The sequence below is a fragment of the Sinocyclocheilus rhinocerous genome, unplaced genomic scaffold (assembly GCF_001515625.1).
Source record: "Sinocyclocheilus rhinocerous isolate Xijiao unplaced genomic scaffold, SAMN03320098_v1.1 scaffold1666, whole genome shotgun sequence".
In the NCBI taxonomy this organism is placed as follows: Eukaryota; Metazoa; Chordata; class Actinopteri; order Cypriniformes; family Cyprinidae; genus Sinocyclocheilus; species Sinocyclocheilus rhinocerous.
In genome coordinates, this window is record NW_015628700.1 from 236,009 (window position 1) to 254,778 (window position 18,770).

The window sequence follows — 18,770 nt, forward strand, 5'->3', positions numbered from 1 at the left end:
GCTCTCTGACGACGACTCCTGCACACTTCAACACACTCACACTCGTGTGTTTGCACTGTTCATCGGCTTCATTTCTGTTGGTCTCTCTCGCTGGCGTTCTGGTGCTGCTCCGTGTCCGTGATCTCTCGGGACTGATCCAATGCCACAAGCTGCTTTGTTTTTTTGTTTTTGTTCCTTCCATTTCTTTAGTGTTTTTTTTTTTTTCTTATGTTTTGAGCCTGCCCATATCTGTACGAATATTATTTCAGAGGCTAGGGCCGATTGATTTCTAACTTGTTCAAAACAGCTTGTTATTTGTATATTTGCTTTATAATATGCATGTAAATGCATATCTAAATGAAAATAAAAACACGAATCTAGATGTGTGGTCTGTGTGTTTGCTCAAAAACAACTGACAGCTATTGAGATGCACGATGTAATTATGGCAGTGTGTGTCATACAGTGGGGTATGGAATATTAGCATAACAGATTGAGTGAAAAATTTAATTAAAAAAATGAATATTAATTTGGTTGATATTGTAATTTGTGACACAAATCTCCTACGTTTCATTAAAGCCATAAGAAACAGAAACCATAAGAAATGCTGTGAAATTATTGTTAAATTTTGTTAGCCATTGCACCTGCTAACATAAAACCTTAATATAATATAGTATTACTGAATTTTAGTAATATTTATGAGAAATTTAATATAGCTATAAAGTTTGGGGTCGGTATTTTTTTTTTTCAGCAAAGATGCATCAAATAATCAAAAGTTACAGTAAAGACATTTGTTACAAAACATTACATTTCAAATGAATATTCTCTGGAATTTTCTATTTATCAGAGAATTCTAAATTAAAAAGGTGATTTCCACAAAAATATTAAGCAGGAAAAGCATCGGTAATAATCAGAAATGTTTCTTGAGCAGCAAATCGGCATATTATTATGATTTCTGAAGGATCATGTGACACTGAAGACTGGAGTAATGATGCTGAAAATTCAGCTTTGCATCACAGGAATAAATTACATTTTACAATATATCATCACAGGAAACTTATTTTAAATTGTAATATTTAACAATATTACTGTTTTTTTTTTTTTCTGTGTTTATGACTGTATTTTAATAAACTTATTTTAAAAGCTTCAAAAAAAAAAAACTACTGACCCCAAACTTTGAACAGTAGTGTACATTCAAATCATTTGGATGTATTATCTAAAATCATTGGTGTTGCTATTTTAGCTTTATATTTCCAGTGGTTTTGCAATTATAAAACAATTGTTATATAATTTCTAAACCAATCATGTCGAAAGGCAAAAATATTTCATCTAGTAATTTATTTAGCTGATGCAAATGTATTTATCTGAAACATATTTCTTTTGCTGACATCCCAAAGAAAAACTGCATCTAATGTTATTGCACATTCATACCTTGTTGTGGGATCTTGTGTTTTATCTATGCATATTGAGACAATGGTTGGGCTGAAGGCTAGATGTCCAAATAAATTACACTACATGAGCTACATGTATGCATATATTACACAACACAATGGAATAGCTATTAAAAATATATTAAATCCTGAGAAATTAGATATTTAAATGTAGCAAATTAAATCCCTATACAATTTTGTCTGAGAGTGTTAAATCACTCCATATGTGAGCCACAGCTTCTTTTAAAAGGCACATCTCTCTTATACACACGACAACCGTCCCATCATAAGCCGAGAATCCCATTTGTTTCACGCTTCCCAGCCGTGCCATGCTCACACGTGCCTACTGAAGCCAGAGTTACAGAGTATGAACCGTTTGCATGCTTTGCATTGTCGGCATTATCAGACAATATTCCTAGAAGAAGGTGAGATGAGTGTTTGCTGGAAGGGAAACTTTAGTTGCGGCGCATGACAGTCTAAGGATGAATGGACCCTCGTGGCGGGACTGTGGGACCCGTGAGCTGGAATTCTCAGGCTCGCTGGATCTGCCGTGTCAGGCTTTAATGAAGGAGGGTCTGTTCTTCCTGTAGCTCTCTGTTCATTTCAACCTTTATTGCCTCGATGTCAACCTGCAGAGAGGAAACGGTACTAGTCAGCTTCATGTATGTCACATTGAAGCCAGTTGTTGCCATTTAAGTGCTACATTTGGTGTGTACGCTGAACCTCGAGAGAAAGAATCAGATATAAACCCAGAATTCTGAGAAAAAAGTCAAAACGTTTGAGATAAAACCTGAGAATTCTGAGAAAAACATTTTGTGCATTTGTGAGATATAAACTCTGAATTCTGAGAAAAAAAGTCAAAATTTTGAGAGATAAACTGAGAATTGTGAGAAAAAATTCTGAATTGGCGAGATATAAATTTTGTGAGAAACAAGTCAGAATTGTGGGATATAACCTGAGAATTCTGAGTAAAAAAAGTCAGAATTTGCAAGATATAAACTCAAAATTCTGATAAAAAAGATTGTGAGAAAAAAGTCAGAAATTTGGGATAAAACCTGGGAATTCTGGGGGGAAATTCAGTATTTGTGAGAAATAAATTATGAGGAAAAAGTATGAGAAAAAAGTTGGAATTTGTGAGATATAGACTCAGAATTGGGAGGATAAAAGTCTGAATTTTCTAGATATGAACTCAGAATTCTGAGGAAAAAAGTATGAAAAATACATTTAGAATTGTGAGAAAAACTCATGATGCACAGAATTCTTTCTGCCACAGAATAAAAAATAAAAAAGTTAATTGTGACTTTGTCACAATTCTTACTTTTCTTCTCAGAATATCAAGTTTATATATAAAAAGTCAGAATTATGAGAGAAAATGTTTCAATTACCTTTTTTATTTTTTTTATTCTGTGGCGAAAACGGGCTTCCATACGTTCCTCTGTGTTGTTATAGATGTAGTATGAACACTATTCTCACAGAATTGGAACGATTATTAAAACTTTAGTTATTGCTATAGTTATCATCGTTGGTGTGAATGGGCCTTAAGGCTAAACAAGATACACATGTTTTGCAGAAAATATGAGTTCTGTCTTCTTGTGCATAACTCGCCAACACATGATGATAGGCCGTTGTAGGTGGTTGCTAATACGTTGCCCGTGTATTCTGAGTAGTTTGTGTCTGTTAAATTTATTTTGGTCTCTAGATATGAGCCACAATCCTCTCTCAAAGTGAGTCTCTGTGACTTTTTTTTTTTTGTTATTGTTGTGAGAAACATAAAAGTTCAAGAACATTTTTTAAAAAGTTGCTCTGTATGTATCATTCATATCTGTTGCATAAACACATGGTTATGATCCAAAGTTTAGCACTTGAGGATGAGGGATTTGTTTGGTTATGAGCAATAGTAATAATGACCCTTGTCCACCACTAATCAGCTAAACCTAAGATTAAAGTTCACTGAGGTACCATGGCTGATTATAGCGGCTGTTAGATAATAGTTTTCTGGTTTTTATTACACACTCTCTAGAATACTTAAATGATCCGTTGCTGCATTCTGCAATCACATTTTTATAAACTTAGTATAAAACTGGTCCCAGTCTGTTCATTAGTGGTGGGGATTTTTCAGTGCCTCGTTCTGCATGTCTCATCCTTACACCAACCAGTAGGTGGCAGCGAGTCAATGAATGATTCACTCAACCTTTCCGTTCAGAACACTGATTCATTTAGTAAGGCCACTGCTGTGTGATACTCGGAAAACAGTAAAGTAAGTGGCAATATTGTGTCTAACATGTAAATTAGCCTACTTAGTATTAACTTTGTGTTTACTGAACAACAGTGATATTGATTCAACAAATATGTAGGCTAAACTGTTTAAATGATTGTTGCATCGTGTCCTAATAACGCGACGCGACGCAATGACCAGCAACAGCAGCTTCTGTTTTGTAATGGTTACTGGGACGTTGCGGTTGACAGGTCATTATCTCAGATACGTTTTTTGTACAGTACTAAAATTGTTTCATTTGAGTTTGAATATCATTTTGCGTGACTTTAATAGACAATATAGATAATAGATAATTTACCTCGGATCCTGAAAACAACAAGTCAACAAGAACATTCAATCTGTAAACTCTGTGCAACTGTATTTAAAAACAAATATTGTATTACTTACTATGTATTCTGAATAATGTTAAAATCGTTTACATTTTTGTTACAAGTCGGAGACAGCCAGGGTTGCCATGTTTTTACAACAAAAGCCGCCCAATTTCTACTCAAAACAAGCCCAAAACTAGCCCAATGGCGTTTCGGGGCGTTAAAAATCACGTTCGTTTTTTGGCGAGGTTCCCCTGGTAAAATTTGCATTGCAGGGGCTAAATATCAAGTTATTGGGGTCGCTTCAACCCGTGGACATGAAAAACAACAGTGTTAAATTATCCCAATTCCGCGGGAAAACCGTAGATTTGGCAACACTGGAGATGGCACTTGCAGAGATAGCTCCGCCCACACGCTCTTCTGATTGGCTGTGGTTTGTGATTGATTTTGTCACTCTTGTAGCATGTGGCGACTGGCCAGACCAGTGTGCCACTCACGTCCTGAAAGGTGAAGCCAAAATATTTTGATCGCCCCCTGGTGGCTGACTGCATTATGGGTCATAAACCCGCCATCTTCATGAAAACGAATGGTATGCCAAATTAAAAAATCAAATTCCACTTCAAAGAAATATTTCCCTCAAAATGGTTTCCATCACTTTAGGTAGTTCTTATAATGCTGATGTATGTTCAAGTGTTTGTTTTTTAGAAAAAGTTTGGTTTTATAGTTAGTTATGTGACGCTACAATATATACGGTGTGACGTCATGAATGTGTGCTTGCGATTTTGGGGGTAATGCATTGCAAGTAACGCGATTTATGTAATCAGATTACTTTTTTAAAGTAACTAGTAAAGTCATGCATTACTTTTTTATTTACAAGAAAATATCTGAGTTACTTTTTCAAAAAAATAGGCGATCATGATGCTTAGGGGAGAGCGGGGCACAAAGTAACACGGGGTTAGCTGTAACACACGTGGTTTGCACACATGCTAGCATAACAAAATTTACAGTATTTACTAGTTACCACATCAACATTATATAGAGGAAAAAATGCAACAAAATTAAAAAATCTTTTGAAGATTTTGCCGAACATTTTATTATTCATTTGAAATGAGACAAATCTGCTAATATTTTAATCTCCAATCTGTTATTTATCAGTTTAGATCGTTTTTTTAATGCTTCGATAACTAGCAGAAGACACTAACCGGTTTTAAATTCCAGTTGCGCAGATGGGGGAACGTTGTAACACTGTGATACAATGTGCCCCGCTATTATTAAACTATGCTATTCTATGGCATTAGCGATGTAATAGCGAGAATAAAGACTGATAGTCAATGTTTAATGTTCAGAAATTAATATTTCAAGACATGTAAAGCATTTTGGCTAATTTATATGGGCCGTCCCATGCCTGGCTGCAATGTGTTCATCGTCAAACTCCAAAATCAGATTATTTTTAATTTTTAAAAAGCGCCATTATTTTATTAGAAAAAAATAAGTATTTTTTTTTTATTGACAAAATATTTTAGTTTTTTCTTGTATATTCTTTTCATTCGATCAGATAACATTTTAAGCTGTCATACAGTCATGTTACAATGTGCCCCTCAGATGTTACAATGTACCCCACCTACGGGGCATGTTGTCACATTTCACTTCCATTTTTTGGGGGTAAATAAAGAAAAACGTATACACTGTAATTATGAAACAAAGCGACATATTTGGTTATTGGGGTCGCTTCAACCCGTGGACATGAAAAACAACAGTGTTAAATTATCCCAATTCCGCGGGAAAACCGTAGATTTGGCAACACTGGAGATGGCACTTGCAGAGATAGCTCCGCCCACACGCTCTTCTGATTGGCTGTGGTTTGTGATTGATTTTGTCACTCTTGTAGCATGTGGCGACTGGCCAGACCAGTGTGCCACTCACGTCCTGAAAGGTGAAGCCAAAATATTTTGATCGCCCCCTGGTGGCTGACTGCATTATGGGTCATAAACCCGCCATCTTCATGAAAACGAATGGTATGCCAAATTAAAAAATCAAATTCCACTTCAAAGAAATATTTCCCTCAAAATGGTTTCCATCACTTTAGGTAGTTCTTATAATGCTGATGTATGTTCAAGTGTTTGTTTTTTAGAAAAAGTTTGGTTTTATAGTTAGTTATGTGACGCTACAATATATACGGTGTGACGTCATGAATGTGTGCTTGCGATTTTGGGGGTAATGCATTGCAAGTAACGCGATTTATGTAATCAGATTACTTTTTTAAAGTAACTAGTAAAGTCATGCATTACTTTTTTATTTACAAGAAAATATCTGAGTTACTTTTTCAAAAAAATAGGCGATCATGATGCTTAGGGGAGAGCGGGGCACAAAGTAACACGGGGTTAGCTGTAACACACGTGGTTTGCACACATGCTAGCATAACAAAATTTACAGTATTTACTAGTTACCACATCAACATTATATAGAGGAAAAAATGCAACAAAATTAAAAAATCTTTTGAAGATTTTGCCGAACATTTTATTATTCATTTGAAATGAGACAAATCTGCTAATATTTTAATCTCCAATCTGTTATTTATCAGTTTAGATCGTTTTTTTAATGCTTCGATAACTAGCAGAAGACACTAACCGGTTTTAAATTCCAGTTGCGCAGATGGGGGAACGTTGTAACACTGTGATACAATGTGCCCCGCTATTATTAAACTATGCTATTCTATGGCATTAGCGATGTAATAGCGAGAATAAAGACTGATAGTCAATGTTTAATGTTCAGAAATTAATATTTCAAGACATGTAAAGCATTTTGGCTAATTTATATGGGCCGTCCCATGCCTGGCTGCAATGTGTTCATCGTCAAACTCCAAAATCAGATTATTTTTAATTTTTAAAAAGCGCCATTATTTTATTAGAAAAAAATAAGTATTTTTTTTTTATTGACAAAATATTTTAGTTTTTTCTTGTATATTCTTTTCATTCGATCAGATAACATTTTAAGCTGTCATACAGTCATGTTACAATGTGCCCCTCAGATGTTACAGTGTACCACACCTACGGGGCACGTTGTCACATTTCACTTTCCTTTTTTGAGGGTAAATAAAGAAAAACGTACACTGTAATTATGAAACAATGCAACATGTTTGTACAAGACAAGTGTGAAATTACTGTGGATAAAAAATGATATTCTGAACCCCATGTGGATTTACAAAAACTGACAGTTCAAGTCAAAAAGTGTTACGTTGTGCCCCGCTCTCCCGTACTGTAGTTCTAGACTAAATGTGAACATGCATTTACTCATCTCACGTGCACAAAAAAAGATTCAGTAGGCTATTCCTCAAAATGAATACAAACAGTGAAATGCAAACTCAGAATGACGCAAACCTGCAATAATTAAATAGGTTATTATATTAACCAATGTCTTTGCTGCTGACCTGATCCAATTCAACTATTACTATTCATAATTAGTTACTTTTCTTAGCGAGTAGCGCAATATTGTAATGCATTACTTTTAAAAGTAGCGGTGTTGTTCCAAGAAACTGATTTCCTACATAGTCTGCACTGTGCTAGTTTTTGTCTCTCGTTGGCAGTGAGACTTCACCTTGAGAATTAGCCAGCAGACTCTCTCTTAACAGGCTAGTCACTGTCTCCAGCTCCTGCTCGGCCTCCTGCACGTTCAGATCCAACTGCAGCACTTCCTGTAAATCAGTGCTGGCTGACAGGTAGTCCTGAGGCGAAACATACAGACAGACCATCAAGACTCTGCCTTGCTGCTCTGAATTCAACACTATCATGATATAAGGTTAGTTTGATGTCGCACGCACAATCATTATTCACAATGTTTTACATGTAAAATGTACAAAAATGAAGGAGACATGCTTTCTTATGAGTATAAATGGCATGTTTGATGGCACGATACACACCTTCAAGCCTTTGTGTGCTAGTGCTCGTCTGTAAAATGCTTTCTTATTGTTTGGCTCGATCTGAAGCGCAGAATCACAGTCCTGTTTGGCTTCTGCGAAACCTTCCAGCTTGAGATAGCACAGCGCTCTGAAAAACACGGCAGACATTTCTCATTCGGCAATGCGGCCTGACTCTCTCCTCCGCTGTTTTATGCTGGAGTTGTCAGAGCTAATTGCTGACGGAAAAGCCTCGTCTGAGCAGCTCCAGCCTCAGCACTTTCTGGAAGGCTCAGGACAACATGTGCAGCTGGTTCAGTTCATTGCTACTTTGTAAGTATTTAGCTGCACCAAACTGCGGCTGTGTTCAGAACTGGTTACTATAGCGCACTGCTTGCTTCATACAGTACAGTGTATACTATATTAGTGATATATATGAGTAATACTGTATTGTGCTATTCTGAACACAGCTTGTGTTTGGCTGATAATAATAACAGTTGTAAAGTGTAGGACAGGTTTACCTGTTGGTGTAGATGGCACATTCATTAGGTTTGATGGCCAGACATTCGCTGTATTTGTCCACAGCACCTTGAAACTGGCCGTTCTTCACCGCGTCATTTCCTTCTTGTTTCAGCAATGTGAATCGAGCCTCTGCTTTTCTGGCTGTGGAGAAAGTAGATTTACAATAGAATTACACTTCTGAATACTTCCCTAAATTATAGCATCCACTCTAAAAGAGTAAATGTCACAAAACCCGTCAAGAGCATGTCTGGGTCATAATTCTCAAAATTACAAAAACAAAGAAACAAACAAAAAAAATTTAAGCACATTTCCCTCCCAAATTCTCATTATTGTAGTGCAACAACAACAGAAACATTTGAATGATGCAAGATCAAAGTTACTGTATTACAAATACAACAAAGTATTTATATTTAATACAATACAAATATATAACTTCAATTTAATTTATTTTTAGCTTTATTTTTTTAAATAGTAGTTTTAGTACTTCAAGACAACATTTCAGATTTTAAGTTTTTTAAGTTAAGTTTTTCATCTAATATTTATATTTATTTTATTTCAGCTTTATTTCAATTACCAAATAGGCTTGTGTCAGTGTGCTTGGCAGGTTTGCAGTGGTTGGTCTCACACTCTTAAAAATAAAGGTGCTTCACGATGCCATAGAAGAACCTTTTTGTCTAAATGGTTCCATAAAGAACCTTTAACATCTGAAGAACCTTTCTGTTTCACAAAAGGTTCTTTGTGGCGAAAAAAAGGTTCTTCAGATTATAAAAAGGTAAGAAAGAGATGGTTCTTTAAAGTCGCTGTGAAGAACCTTTTAAGCACCTTTATTTTTAAGAGTTCAGTTGCAGTGCAGGCAGCGAGTGCAGTGGGAATAACATAACACACACCCATGGCTGTGACTGCATCTGGCTCAAAGCACAGCAGAGCAAAGGTTGTCCCATTGATCGGCGCTGATGTGTGCCGTGTGATCATGCGACCTGGTCATGATCATTTCTCAGGTCAGAATGAAACCGGAGCCGTCTGGTTCCATTACGATGAGAGCTGACTATGTTACTCTTTTACATTATTGATTGCCATCAAGCGCGGTACATCCACGCTGACAAATGCTGTTAGATGCAGCGTGTGACTGAATCTGTTTGCATAATTCTCGTAAACACGTGAACAACAGAAAATTCAAACGTCACACACAATGTCAAACCTAATAAGGCTTCCCGGCAGGCGTTTGTTGTGAGTTGTTCAACGGCATTTTTTCTGTATGTATTATTCATCAGCATTGGCCTGCATTTGCAGGTCTTTGGTGTTCCAGCATAGATTTCTGTTTGGAAATGCATTATGTTTTAATGCATGCAGCCCTCTTTCATAACCTCAGCATGAATATCCTGGTGCTGGTCTGTATAGCCATGCTTCAATAATAAAGATCAACCTGCAGGATCTTTCTGCTGAAGCTAGTTGACCAAGGAAGTCTCTCTAGTTAAGACGCCTAATGTGGACATCCACAATATAATGCTAAAATACAGAATTTACTCTGCAAAGGTGGTACAGAAGCACTTCTGAGGTGACTGTTTGATGCAGCTCAGAAATGGCATGAATGCATTTACACAGCAATTATAGCTGTATACTTTAATATTAGGGGTTAAGGTGGGTCTGAGCAGACATTTCATCACTCTCAGCAAATATATGACGCTCTCTAAAGAAAAGATCCTTGAGTAATTCCCTAAAACCAGTTCAAACATAATGAAAACCTTTCATACAGAGCCAGATTACAGGCAGCTCATGGGCCAGCTGCAGTTTGGGTTAAGTTACTGTAAGAAAGTAGCTACAAAATGACATCTTCAACGGTGTAATTAGATTACTGTACTAATTACTCTCTCTAAAAATTATTGCATTACTTATTACTAATTAGTTTGTAAATCCCAAATCGATCTCGACCATTTGCACAATACGAGGATAGACATGAAACTGCTCTTTTAAAACTTTCAAATAGATAATATAAAATTGCATATATTATTCTTGATCCAACTAAAGTATTTAAAGGGAGAAGGTTACATTAAAAACATATATTTTAACATCAGATGTTAAAGTGTGGTAACACTTTACAATAAGACTAAATGTCATTTGTTAACATTAGTTAATGTATTAACTAACATGAACTAACAATACATTTATTACACTATTTATTAAACTTTGTTAATGTTAGTTAATCAAAAATACAGTCATGTTAGTTCACAGTGCATTAACAAATGTTAACAAACACAACTTGTGATTTTAATCATGAATAATAATAATACAATTTTAATAATAATCCCTTACTTTTTAAAGGGAAACGTAATTAAATAACAGTAATTAATTACTTAGTAATGCATTACACCCCACACTGGCCAGCTGTACATATATAACATTACATGCATAATATCTGTGTTTTTATTCAGAGGAACCTCGCAGCTATAATGCACCTTTACTTTCTCTTTTACTATATGATGAAAAATATTTAAGATTGAATATCTATGCTTTTCTCCCAACACATTCAAAAGACCATCTGGAGGATGTGATTTCAGTTGTTCCTTCACTGTTCGTACATTTAGATTAAGTTTCAGTACAAAAGTTATTGATGGGTCATAATTGAATCATGAATTGTGAAAACATTCAAATGCAGATTTCACGCTCAAATTAATGAATGAGGCCCACTTTTAATAACCTTGTAAATATGCAAATAAGATATATATTCAAAGACGGACCTAGGTTAACCCTTTCAGGCACAGATATTAACATATATTTTAACTTTTGAGAAACTATTTTAAACTATACCATCCGTGTACACTTAGTAATTATGCTTTACTATTACAATTATACATTACTATTGCTCATAACTGAGACTGTCTGGTAGCTGTGTTCTGGTTCTGGTGTTGGTTTTGGTTCAGTGGCGATGCGGTGTTAACTCACCCTTCTCCTGCTCTGCTCTGGCTGCGCGGGCCTGCAGAACCTCTGCACTGGGCTCATCTTTACGGTGCTGCTGGGCAGAAAGAGGAACCTTTGGAATCTCTGGAAGCTTCTCTCGCCAGTCAGGACCGTCCTGCTCGATCAGCATTTTAGTGATTCTGAGATCACATCACAAACACAATCAGACAGAACAAATGACATTACTGAAATTTTTACCATTTCACTGCAAAAAAAAAACAAAACTTCCTTACAGGACATTGCACCCAAAAATGTAATTTCTGTCATCATTACTCACTCTAAAGTTGTTCCAAACCTGAAACCTGCACTCTTAAACATAAAGGCGCTTAAAAGGTTCATCACAGCGATGCCATAGAACAGGGGTGGCGAACTCCGGTCCTGGAGAGCCGCAGCCCTGCAGAGTTCAGCTCCAACCCTAATTAAAACTCACCTGCCTGTAGCTCCCTAGTAACCGTTCAGACCTTGATTAGCTTGTTCAGGTGTGTTTGATTAGGGTTGAAGCAAAACTCTGCAGGGCTGCGGCTCTCCAGGACCGACGTTCGCCACCCCTGCCATAGAAGAACCATTTTTGGTTCCACAAAGAACCATTCAGTCAAAGGTTCTTTAAAGAACCATCTCTTTCTTAACTTTTTATAATCTGAAGATTCTAATCTTTTTTCGCCACAAAGAACCTTTTGTGAAACAGGAAGGTTCTTCAGATGTTAAAGGTTCTTTATGGAACCATTTAGACAAAAAAGGTTCTTCTATGGCATCGTGAAGCACCTTTAGTTTTAAGAGTGTGGAGTTTCTTTCTTCTGCTGAACACAAAAGAAGATATTTTGAAGAATGTGAAAAAACAAACAGTTGATGGTCCCCATTGACTACCATAGTACTTTTTCCCGTATAATGGAAGTCAGTGGGGACCGAAACGGTTTGTTTACCAACATTCTTCAAAATATCTTCTTTTGTGTTCGGCAGAAGAAAGAAACTCATACAGGTTTGGAAGAACATGAGAGTGAGTAATGAAAACAGAATTTGAATTTTTTTGGGGCGAACTATTCCTTTAAAGGGTTAGTTCACCCAAAAATGAAAATTTTGTCATTACTTATTCACCCTCATGTCGTTCCAAACCCCAGAACGTAATCAACGTAATCAGCGTTGTTTACGTTCAACATGCGTGTGCTCTCTACTGAACGTAAACAACACTGATTACGTTCTGGGGTACTCTCCAAAATGGCGGAAGACGGTAACTCGGAAAGAAAAGTAGCTGAATAAATTGTTATTATTGTTTTCTTTGCGCACAAAAAGTATTGTCCTTGCTATCTATGGAGGGTCAGAGAGCTCTCAGATTTCATCAAAAATATCTTCATTTGTGTTTCGAAGATAAACGAAGGTCTTACGGGTTTAGAACGACATGAGGGTGAGTAATTAATGACAGAATTTTCATTTTTGGGTGAACTATCCCTTTAAGTACTTTGCTCTTATAAACGTCCTTGAAATGAGATGAATTTACTGTGCAAGACCATTTTTCTCGGACAACACATCTTTTGAAGTTTATTTTCTATTCTATTGTCAACATTTTTAAAAGCATTTCCAATTAAAACAAGACTGTACGAAAAAAAATGTGTAGAAAACAGAAAAAGTACTGGTAACTTTTTGCCATTATTCTTTCAGTTTACAGACATTTGATTTAACCCTAAAACACAATAATGCAATGTGTAATTCAAAATATGGTTAAAACGCCTGTGAAAAATCAATACGAAAAATTCCTTCATATTAAAAGTGCATTGGGCCATATTTGTGCAGGCTTTTCGATGTGAAGCATAAATATTACTCAAAATATACTGCAAAATATATATAAGGGAAATATATATATACATGTACAATTAGTAAATTAACCCTGTTTTAAAGATAGGATATTGACAATAATAAAAGATTTTTTAGAAAGCTACATTTGTAAACATATTAAAATGTCATCCTGTGAATTGTACCTGTGCACACTGTCGTGAGCCGCCTGCACGCTGATGTCTATCTGCAGGACTGTCTTGTAATCCGCATAGGCTTTACTGTAGCGCTCCAGAGTCTCATACGCCATCGCCCGCCGGAGGAGGGGCTTCAGCGAGAAGGGGCGGAGCTCCAGAGCCCTATAAGTAAACAGGATGAAACAGAGGATCAGGATCTTTCTCTGATCCTGTGCCCTAAAATGAACTCTCTAAATCTACATAGGAAACCATTCATAAAGCTGCATGTGTTGGTGTCTAAATATTCATGCTAAAATACCATATAAGCTAAAGCTTGTGTTATTTTCTCTGCTTTACCCATAATTTTCCTGTCTTTCCTCTAAGATCTATTATAGGATTAAAGAATGGATGCGTCCAAACAGGACAGCGGAAAGTACAGTATCTTCACTGACTCATTGAAATTTGATTATTTCCCTCCAAAGGAGCAGAACACGGTAACAGACTGCTGGGGATCTTAGTGACGGTTAACCAGTCTGCTGGTAAAGCTCCTTACAGTGCAACTAACTGTGTTGAGTGTTAATCTTTCTGACACAGTATTACCTCACACGTAAATCCAAGCTAAACGCAGCTCTGATTATTCTGTGAAAGTCTGGCCATTGATTCACTGAACAGAGCGAGTATGTAAATGTGTGATTAACCTGGTGCAGTCCTGAATGCAGTCTGCGCTGCTTCCATCTTTGAGGTAGCAAGCAGCTCTATTGGAGTACAGAATACAAAGATCCTCTGGGCTGTCGATACCTGCAAATACAAGCACAGCACTGAAAATAGACCAAGAAAGCGTCTTTAGTTCTGCATGGTTACATGTGGGAGGATGGGTTCGGTGTTCAGGCAGCCATTCATGCTGGAATACGTTTAGTTTAGTCACCTGATATCATGTTACAAGCCCAACTAGTCATAGAACAAACTCTGGGGAAGCTGAGTTTAGAAAGACAGTACATCCCTGCTTTCAAAAGGCCCATTACGTAACTTTAAAGGGCACACCCACGATGCCAAGTGGCGGAAGTGAGTGGCATTTTTGTTAAACGCTTTCACTTCTGTTTCACAAAAATGCGGCTTGAGTCCCCAACATGCAATGGATTGATGAACAGCGGTTTAAGACCTTTTCCATGGGACATCTAGATAGCAGAGCCTCTCTATGAACCGGTATTGGATTCCTTCCCCTGCTTTACTCAACGCTGCTTAACAGGATCTATGCAATGTTTGCGCAATAGATGCTTTCGTAGTCCACAATACAACATGATTCACTTAAATGTGCTGGTTCATTTGGAACACCCTGTACTTTTAAGTCAGTATGAGTCACCAAAAACTATTTATGCACACATATACTATATAATATTTCAAGATAAATACTTGTACCCAACAAGAGTCATTGAAATGTGTTAATTGATTGGAAAAATCCAGTACTTTTAAGTCAGTATACTATAAAAATATTGTCAGCTTGCCAAAAATGGCATTTTGCGGAAACCAAAATCTGTTAAATATATTATTAATATAATTTCAATATACTTCAACAAAATACTTTATCCCGCCAGAATATTTTAAAAGCCAACTGCTTTGAAGTCAATATAGGCTACTATAAAAACAACCATAGCCATGCCAAAACAATCACCTTACCAAAAATACCGTCTTGGTAACACCAAAACCTGTTACATTTTAAATAAAATAAATCTGTAAAATAATTAGTTACTTTAACACAAAATACTTGTACCCAGCCAGAATGATTAATTTAAAAAAAAAGTACTTTTAAGTCAGTATACTATAAAGAGTAGGAAAACAGATACTAAAAAATACCACGTTGCCAAAAATGTCATTTTGTTGACACCAAAAATGGTTAAATACACTATTTTAACACATACATAATTATTCTGAGATAAAAACCTGAATGGTTAAAATGTTAGTTGACTATATAAGTATAATATGCCAAAAATGGCATTTTGGTGACACCTAAAATCTGTCAAATATACAATTTTAACGCACATAATTTCAAGATAATTAAACACAAAATTCTAGTATCCCACTATAGAATCATTAAAAAGCAGTACTTTTATGTCAGTGTACTAGTAAAACAATGATTACCTTGCCAAAATAGTCGCCTTACCAAAAATCTCGGTAAGACCAAAGACTGTTAAATCTACTCTTTTAACACAAATGTAATGTCTGCTTTTGACAGCAAGTACTAAAACAAAATATTTGCACTCTACCAGCTTCTATACATCCGTCGATGGCCTGTGTGTATTTCTCCAGCGCGTCCCCAAACTGTCCATTTTTGAACAACATATTGCCCTCATTTTTGAGCCTGGCCAGTGGAGGAGGAAGGGCCCCACACGGGGCGTCCAGATTACAGCTCGCCCCGGTAGTGCCACTGTGCGCCGGACCAGAGCCCTGAGGCTCATCCTGGCTCTTGCCGGCTGGAAGGGTGCCATTGACTGCCGGGCTCTTCCCTTGGACTTCCTTTGAGTTGGCTGTGTTGTTTCCATGGCTCCTCTTGTGCCCCGGGGTCCCAGGTTGAGAGTGCGGGCCCCCTCCCTCTCCGTGACCGGGGGCCTTCTTCTGTGAATTCCCCATGGCTGCCCTCAGTCCCTAGTACAGTACAGCAAGCTCCCGTCCTCACACACACACACGCACACTCATACTCTCTCGCTCTCTTCCTGTTCCCTGCGCAGACTGTGAGGCTCAGCCAGAAGTGGGAGGATGCGTGACATCACGCGGGGGGAGGGGCTGCGGAGCTGCTGCAGAGTGGGGGAGGTTTCCTGTGAAACAGCAGCTAGGGGAGTTCTAACAGCCCTGCTGTATTTCATTGTGCGGGAAATCAGCTGCAGAGCCCTTCAGCTGACACAGCTCAGGATCTCTGCACGCTGTTTGTGTTATGGCTTCTGAACGACTTTATGTCATTTCTGCGCTTTATACTGTCAAAATAAAGCTCATGCACTACCGGACAAAAGCTTGGAATAATTAGAATTTTTGAATGTTCTGGAAAGAAGTCTTGTATAGTCACAGAGAGTCACATTTATTTGATCAAAAATACAGTAAAAACAGTAATATTGAGAAATATTATTACAAATAAAAAATAACTCTTCTATTTGAATATATTTTGAGCAAAGCTGAATTTCCAGCACCGTTGCTCCAGTTTTCAGTATCACATGATCCTTCAGAAATCATGAAAATACGTTGAAAAATCAATCATTTAGCTGCTTGATATTTTTTTGATTAGATTTATTTCAGGATACTTTGGTGAATAGAAAATTTAAAAGCAATTATTTGGAAAAAAAAAATGTTTTGTAACAAATGTCTTTACTGTCAAGTTCATTTTAATGCATCCTTTGCTGAATTAAAAAAAACTGAAGATTGGAGTAATGATGCTGAAAATTCAGCTTTACATCACAGGAATAAATTACTTTTTAAAATATATTACAATAACAAATGGTTATTTTAAATTGTAATATTTCACAATATTATCTTTTTTTTATCACGTAAATGCAGCCTTGACAAGCATAAGACTTATTTAAAAGAAAATATTTAACATTTTTGACCACTAGTGTGACTGTTCATTGAAAGAAACAGAAAATTGATTTTGTGCTTATAACAGCACAAAATAACAGCTATTCAGTTTAGCCATTTAAATTTTGGTTATAGTAACAAATTTTGCAGGCTACACTCTTAAAAATAAAGGTTCCAAAGGGTGTTTTTGCAGTGATGCCATAGAAGAACCATTTTTGGTTCCCCAAAGAACCTTTCAGTTCCTAAAATAACCATTTTGAAGAACATTTTAGAAATCTTAAGAACCTTTTTCGACTATAAAGAACCTTTACTGCATTTGAAAGGTTCCATGGATATCATTGAGAACCATTGATGCCAATAAAGAACCTTTATTTTTAAGCGTGTAGATATAAAGTTTTAGGATTATGAAACTGTCCAAATGTTAGCAAAGTTGTGATTCTGATCATCTGAATTCATACAGATTGTCAGATTTGTTGTGCAGTTTTTGCATCTATTAAAGCACAAAATGTTTTTTTTCTTCACAAATTATGCTGGATCACGTGATCATCAGGTTTCACACAAACTTGTGGAATCTACTATAAAACACAACAATGACAACAAATATTTTTACATTCTTTAATTAGGGGCCAAGCACCGAAGGTGCGTAGGCACCTATTGTATCTGTTGGTGTTCCTCTTCTTCCGCTCTTGAGTCTATGGCAGCCCATAGAACCGATTGCGGGGGCAGTCAGAACAGTCACCATTGCAAATTTGGAGTCTCTAACTCAAACTCTATAGCACCACCACTTGTCCAAAGTTTCACTCATGTTTATGCTAATAACTAAAACTAGAATAAATTATTTTTTCCTCTGAATCCTTGGCTCATGCCGAGTCGAATGAACTCCAAAATGTAAAAATCGTAAGGTTTAGTTTTTTCGCTATTTTCAATTGTTCGAAAAACATACTTTTTCTAACTCGTCCGATTTTCACCAAAATTGGCTCAGATCATCTTCAGACCATGCTGGCAAACAGTTATAGAATTCAAGTTGATTCATCAAACCGTTCTTGAAAAACACGCAAATGAATTCGACGAAAAGCATGCAAAAATGGATGTGAGGCTATATCTCCGCAATGGTTTGGCGTATTTATTTTGGCGTGTGTTATAACAAGCATGACTTGAGACTACCTGCAGTGTTTCGGTGCAGTGCCACGTAGTGGTCGGGAGATATGAAATGGCTATTATTGCTTATAACTTCTGAATGGTTTGACCAAAAATCACAAAACTGGTCTCTTTAGATTCGGTGGAGCATGCCGAATTTGACCATGTCAGCCATTTTGGCCATTGGCCATTTTGAATTTTGCTATATTTTACGATATAAATGCTATATTTTACGAACGCATTGACGTATCATTACGAAACTTGGTATGCTTCTTCGGCACCATGCCCTGATGGTACTCAAAAAGTTAGGGGGCAGCGCCATCTTGTGGTCAAAAGTTATAATGAAATTTCCAAAAAAGCTAATAACTTTTGCTTACATTAGCCTATTGTAATGAGACTGATGTTGATAGATTCCTTGTATCATGCCGAGAACATCGATACCAGTTATGACATAACTGGCCGAACTTCCTGTCCGCCATTTTGATTCATGTTGAAAACCTTATTTTTCGAACTCCTCCTAGACCGTTTGTCCGATTTTCACCAAATTTGACTCGGATCATCTTCAGACCAAACTGGCAAAAAGTTATGGATTTCGTGTCAATATACAAAACGGTTTTCGTTTAGCGCATCAACAAATTAGCTGGAAATTGCCAAACTGCATCTGAGGCTGTATCTCTGCATAGCTTTGACATAATGACACCAAACTTTGTGTGTGATCATCACCTCACACAGAAGACACCGCATCGATTTCACAACAGCGCCACCTATGGGTCAAAA

The 18,770-nt window shown here is 36.8% G+C and overlaps 1 protein-coding gene across 1 annotated transcript; it reads right to left on the reverse strand.

Annotated features, from left to right (window-relative positions):
- Positions 1-1,132: 1,132 nt before the first annotated feature.
- Positions 1,133-16,025, reverse strand: LOC107738319 (sperm-associated antigen 1A). Its single transcript, XM_016550056.1, has 8 exons — positions 15,560-16,025; positions 13,997-14,096; positions 13,329-13,481; positions 11,344-11,498; positions 8,403-8,544; positions 7,906-8,032; positions 7,584-7,710; positions 1,133-2,035 (listed from the first exon to the last, which is right to left on the reverse strand). Exons 1-8 carry the CDS (start codon positions 15,921-15,923, stop codon positions 2,031-2,033), a joined length of 1,173 nt encoding a protein of 390 aa, XP_016405542.1. The 5' UTR covers positions 15,924-16,025; the 3' UTR covers positions 1,133-2,030.
- Positions 16,026-18,770: the final 2,745 nt, after the last annotated feature.